Raw genomic sequence first — 6494 nt, forward strand, 5'->3', positions numbered from 1 at the left:
GAGAACCGCAATTGGCTACTTAAAATTCTAACCAAACATTCAAAAATTCCAATTCTTTTTTTTTTTTTTCATGCCATCTCCATGGCGACCCACCTGCCATTGGACAGAAGCCGAAGCGCTGTTCCCCATCAAAGTTGTAGGTGGTACCCGCACCACTTCATGCCGTCCTGGCGACCATCAGCGGTGCAGTCGGTGTAGTTGCGGCCGTTGTAGAGGTAGGGGAATTGACACAGGGCGCCGTTGGAGTTTCCACCGCGGGTCGACACCAGAACTACACACCAGAACACAGAACCAAGGCCATGTTAAGAGTTCCCAAAACCAGTCGACACCAAGACTACTTACAACACTTACTCACCAAAACAGACACTAGAGCACTAAATAAGATGTAATTATACTTTCTTTCATTTGACAACACAGGACTACTGACCAGACCACAGATACAATGCCATGTTGACACCAAGTCAACACCCTGATTGGAAAACAACCATTGAGACAAGAGGTTGCACCCATTTGGTGTATTTGTGAAATGTGTCCATCAGACGTCACTGGTTCTCACCGTTCTTCTCCGTGCAGAAGGAGTACTTGTGTTCAGTCTCGAAGTCGGAGGCGATGCTGCACCAGAGCTGTCCATCACTGCGGCCCTCGGAGATGCATGAGTAATAGGTCTTCCCCATGAACACGAAGGGAAACACACACGGCTGGCCGTTTGAGTTCCCGCCGTACACCTGAGGTGGGTTCTCTGCATGTACAGACAGACGACAGACAGACACACACACGTTAGTCAAAACAGTGTATTGCTTCACCATCATATGAATGTTGTTGTTTTTGTTGTCAATGTTGCTGTTTGTGTCTACTGTCTGTTAGAGGGAAACACTGATCATGAGCGCGGGTGGTCTTCATGTTCTTGGATGAGCATAAAGCAACATCCAGGAAATATGACAGACAAAGAACAAGTTAGAAGGAGGATGGATTTATTATGCTTCTTATGCTCTATGGCCCACCTAGCACTGATCCCAATTTATGGACTAGGGCCTAGCACTTAGCCCAATATTATGGACTAGGTCCTAGCACTGAGCCCAATATTAAGGACTGGGGCCTAGTATTAAATGAAAATGACAAGATAAAGAATCATGTAAAAACTCTATTCAGTCAAAACGCCACGTGATGTAAATTTCTGATAATATACAGGGCACCAAAGCTGCATATCAACCTTATCTAGGAACGTTGTCTCTGTGCACTCTACATCTCTCCCTCCTTACAGCCTGGTTCACATCAGACATAGCCTGACAAGGACATGGATAACTTTTGAGATATGTATATAAAGAAAGTTATATAAAAAGATATCAAATATCCCTGGCCTTGGTACCACCATGTTCTATAAACTAAGGGAACACAAGCATTCAGATGTTGACGGTAAAGTTTTATTCCACAAAACCAGGACACCACGCAGTCTCTCGGCCACAGACCGAGACTGGGCTTGATCTCGATGCAGAGCGCAGGCAAGAGACTTTGTGTTGGACTCTAGCCCCATGAAATAAACGGCTAGAAAGCCAGAAAACAAACATGCTCTCCCATCTGAAATTGCTAATTAGCTTATCCTGGACATGGGAAGAGTGGGTAAAATCAGCAGGTTCACTGCAGGGGTAGAACAGAAAACATTCTGGTAGCAATGCAATGATTATTCCCCGTGTTTCAGTGTTTACACCTTCAATCTGTCATAGACAAAACTGAGATCTGCGATTTTAAGATGGAAGCAGTGAACCTCAGAAACAGGAAAGATCTTTAGCTTCCTTGAATCTGTTTTTTTGTGCGAGTGTAAGTGGTAATCTTTGATACAGGAGACCAAACCGACCCATCTAAGAAATATAGTTCTACAGTGTTGTTGCCAAACCTATAGTATAATACATGTGGCTCAATGCCATCGCGAACCTAAGACCAGTTATCCTCCCCGTCTATAAATAGATACCACTGGATCAACCAATGGCTCAATCCTACCCACATTTACACCAAATCCGATTATGGCCGTCTCTAGGCATAGGCCATAATGTACCCCTGGCTCTGCTAGACTTCCCAAACCTGGGAATATTTGTCCTGTGTCTGTAAAGAACACCAGTGACAGGTGTGTGAGCCACGGAAGCAGCAGAAGTCCAGTAAAAGTAGTAGTAAAAGCGCTCACCCCTCTCCTCACAGCTCACTCCATTGCCCAGGCAGGTGCACAGCATCTGTTTGTCGCCCTGGCTACGGGTCCAGCGCATGCCCAGTGCGTACGCTAGACCTGAGTCCGTCACGCAGGAGCCCTCCGCAGGTGTCTCTGGCATAGGCACCGGCTGGAACGCCGCAGGCTGGATGTTGGTGATCACTCGAGAACCCGTACCTGAGGGGGGGAGAGAGAGAGAGAGAGAGAGAGAGAGAGAGAGAAAGACAGGTAGAGACAGAGAGAGACAGGTAGAGACACAGAGAGAGAGAGTGAGAGACACAGGTAAAGAGACATTTGTTATATTTGGCACTGGATGTAAATGCATAAACAAGCAAACCTTAATGTTGAGCTTGGTATAGACCATTCATACTTGACGAATGATAAGAAACACCGCAAAGTTTCTCAAATGACCAGGGGCCTCAGTACGAAGCCTTGCATAGAATTCATACTAAAGAGATAGCGCTTGGAATCTAAAAGATTTGATTAACCAGTCATCATCATGGTTAAAAAAAAAACAGCACTGTCTCTAAATACACGTTCCCTTTTAGGCTAAAGCTGCCATTATTATTGGACTCTGTATTGCATGGCACAGCATGTGTGCATGCTTAGATGTCCATTTATTTAACTGCATACACTTTGATGTGTTATTATTTCCAATAAGGCCCATGTGCCAATACTGTGAAAATACTTTTGGAGAGTAATGGCCGACAGCCATGTAAATAAACTCATGTTAGTTGCACTGCATAGCCTCTCTGTAGCCAACTGACGAACACCATTAGAAATGTAAATAAACTCATTTTAGTAGCACTGCATAGCCTATCTGTGGCCAACTGACTAACACCATTAGAAATGTGCGTAACACAAAGTTAGTGTGAAGGAACGCACACTTGCATTCATTTCACTCTTGATGTATCCGACAGTGAGCATGAAAGATAGTGTATACCACGCTTCTGTGCACAAAACGTTTGTATAACGAGGCCCCAGATCTTTACTATTTATTCTTAGCAAGCGACTTTGGAATGCACAAAAACACACAAGTTCACGTGTATAAGCAGGTGCCTGCCAGATCTCCTTCTTCTAAGTGGGGTCAGAGGTCGTAGGGCAAAGGTCAAAGGTCTCACCTAGGCCAGTGGTATGAAGTGAGGCGTGCCTCTCGCACTTCCACTCTCCACGGCCGTTGCCCGTGCACAAACACTGCAGGACGTTCCCACGGGCATCCGTCTTACTCCACGTGTCTCCGATACGGTAGGATGACCGAGTGTCCTGGTCGTTACAGCGGTCTAAGGACACAGACACACACACACACAGGAAAATAATAAACATGTGTTTCAACTACATGAAAATATCCTATAGAAAGCCTACAGAAATGCCAGAAACATCCAAACTAAAAACAACAACAATAACAACAAACTCAAGATGGAGGGGAATCATGGCAGTCGGGCATATTTTCCTGCTCTGAGGACTTTAGAATAAGCGCTAAGTTTGCACCCCAGCTGTAATTAAAACCCTGCTCTCGCTGAGGTGAACACTTTCACTGCCATTAGCATTAGGCGGCTAAGTACGCATCTGTTTCCCTTTCGCCTCCAACCGGCCAGCCTCACTCCTGCTGCCAGTGGGTTTTAGCTGTAATGGGGTTTGTGGATAATTAAACTGGGAGCCAGCTGGACTGGAGATGTATGTGTGTGTGTGTGTGTGTGTGTGTGTGTGTGTGTGTGTGTGTGTGTGTGTGTGTGTGTTGGTAAGGAATGTTCCATAGGCTGGAGCTGTTGAGGGAAAAATGGGGCCAAAGTGGCAGGGCTCATGAAGGGTAATTCTGGTGAGAGCTCTAAGAATATTTCACCCCCATAAGCCCTGTCAAACTGTGTGATGTGATAAATATTGGAGATATGAACAACCCAACACACACACACACACACACACAAACACACATCCACCCATACACAACACACACACACATATATACATACAATCCCAAGCACAAACCCAAACACACTAACTTACTTCTAGAGCTGCAGGTGATACGGCCACTCCCTTCTCCCAAACAGGTGCAGTCCACGATCATCCAACCCTGGTATGGTTTCTCCCAGGTCTCCCCGACTAGGTATGATGTCCCTGCCGCATTGTCATAGCAACGCTCGGCTGCACACAGATGTAAATAGGGCACTCAGCACAGAACCAACTGATCTGTCTATTCACTTGCGAGTTAGTTAGAGATATCTCTGACAATTTTAAACACCACACACGCCAATACAACAGATGACATACATAAAAAGCACAGATCCAGACCACACATAATGATGTGCGTGTGATGATTAGCAGACACTTCCTTCCACAAGCAGGGAAATACTCTGCCACACCTCTGCACCCCCTCTCTGTAGCGCCGCCCCCCGCCCAACCCCACCCCCCGGCGTCTCTCTCTCCTCCAGACCCGGTCCAGATGTGCTCGACTCACCCAGGGGTTTGCAGGTCCACTCCCCTTTTCCGTTTCCGAGGCATACGCACTCCAGCATGTAGTTCCCGGTGTCGTGAGGTCTCCTCCAGGTGTCCCCGATCTTATAAGAGTTTCCCCCCTCGTGGCAACGGTCTGGGGGGAGAGAGAAGATCTCTCTTTAGGAAACAGAGACGTCTCTGGGGCGCACCAATGCGTTAAATCATCGCATAATTCCGCATGCGCGTGGACTAATACGGACTGCACGCTACACATGCAACGGCCCGGAGAGACACTCACTTGCAATGGTGCAGCTGATTTTTCCGCGCCCGGAGCCAATGCATGTGCAGTCCCAGATCATCCCTTCCTTGGGTCGCTCATACGTCTCGCCCACCCGGTAGGAGCGTTCGTTTACTTTGTCGTAGCATGTCTCCTCGGCTGGAGAGAGTCCAGCAAGAGAGAAAAGGCGGTCAAAGCACTATTTCTCAAGCCACACTGATATCCACACATCATCAGCTGATAGATCATTAGCAGCGAGAAGCTTTGAAAAGTGTTGTGGTCTGTACATAGCGTGTCTAAGATCAGATACCCGTTTTGACAAGCGTTTGTGATCTTTTCCGTGCGCGCAAAATCAAAATGAGGCAGACGTTCACTGCTGTAAGTACTTATGAAATCAGTTCATGCGTCCAGTTCCAACAGCTCTCAAAACACACGGGTCAGAGTACCATAGACGTGCAATGTAAACGACAACAGTATTGTGTGGCTTACCTTCTGGCTTCGTTTTACATTTAATTCCATCAACCCCGTGACATGTGCAGATGAGCATACTTCCCAGGTAGGAACGTTCAAATTGTTCATTAATTCCATAAAACTGTCCGTTTTCAATGCAGCCCTCTGCCAAACAAAGCGTTTTTTCATTACGACCAAATCTAGTACAACACAAGCGTCTAAATGCATACATAATAAATACTTTTACAGCAATATAATTCTAAAAAAAATTGTTTAACTAAAATGCATAAATAGGTTGCAGTGGAACCTGAAATCCACAGGCTACCACACACAAAGCCAATACTTCAATATGATCAAACAATAATCTCAATAATCTGAGACCGTTTCTTCTAACTATTTTGTATTAAGTAACATTAAAAAAACATCGCACGTCACTTGATAACCAAATATTATTATTTTACATTATTTATGGTGAATGAGGTGCGTTGATTTCTCCCTCAGTCGTAGTCACAATCCCCACACCAAAATTACGATTCACCCACCTTGAGACACTGATGACACCGCTGGCGAGTCCCCTCCGCTGGGGAATTTCTCCTGTGCTTGTCTCCTGGATTTCCCAGTGCCTTTGGGCAAACAGTTCACAGCTCCTCCGATTAGGAGTACCGCCAGCACCCTTGCCACAGGGCTACTGGCCATTTTGATAAATAGTTTTAACCTATGCAGATATATAAGTTCAACAAATCTTATTTTTCTGCGCTTTACTAATTTCAGTAAATTGCGCAGCGCCCTGAATTGAGGAGGCACAAAGCTCGGGGACGGGAGAGGTGCTTTCGTCTCTCTGCTCCTTGTCTCTCACCAGACGGTGCCTCTGTGTGCTCTCTGTCTCTCCCACTTTGCGCTCTGTCCCCGCCCTTGGTGTGCACCTACACGCTCTGGAGTGGGGAGCGTTTTTATTTGAGTACGACATTCCGTGGGAGGAGGGACTAACCACACACACTCCGTGGACGTCAAACGGGCATGCTGCTTCTTAGCAGGAGTCTGTGTCATTGCCTACTTCTGAAAATTACAGCGGAGAAAATAATCTCATCAGAATATAAGTATTGACAAATATTTGATCGTTCGTTTCACACCAGCGAAAGT

At 46.1% G+C, this 6494-nt stretch overlaps 1 protein-coding gene across 1 annotated transcript in view; it reads right to left on the minus strand.

Annotated features, from left to right (window-relative positions):
- Positions 1-6286, minus strand: part of LOC105899465 (fibronectin-like) — a 45902-nt gene extending 39616 nt beyond the window's left edge. Inside the window, 10 exon segments of the mRNA XM_031581834.1 lie at positions 94-148; positions 150-271; positions 557-739; positions 2177-2374; positions 3319-3477; positions 4199-4336; positions 4650-4781; positions 4926-5063; positions 5394-5519; positions 5897-6286. Of these exon segments, the coding sequence (XP_031437694.1) occupies positions 94-148; positions 150-271; positions 557-739; positions 2177-2374; positions 3319-3477; positions 4199-4336; positions 4650-4781; positions 4926-5063; positions 5394-5519; positions 5897-6050 (1405 nt within the window). The 5' untranslated portion in view covers positions 6051-6286.
- Between the last annotated feature and the right edge of the window lie 208 nt (positions 6287-6494).

The sequence above is a fragment of the Clupea harengus genome, chromosome 2 (genome assembly GCF_900700415.2).
Source record: "Clupea harengus chromosome 2, Ch_v2.0.2, whole genome shotgun sequence".
In the NCBI taxonomy this organism is placed as follows: domain Eukaryota; kingdom Metazoa; phylum Chordata; class Actinopteri; order Clupeiformes; family Clupeidae; genus Clupea; species Clupea harengus.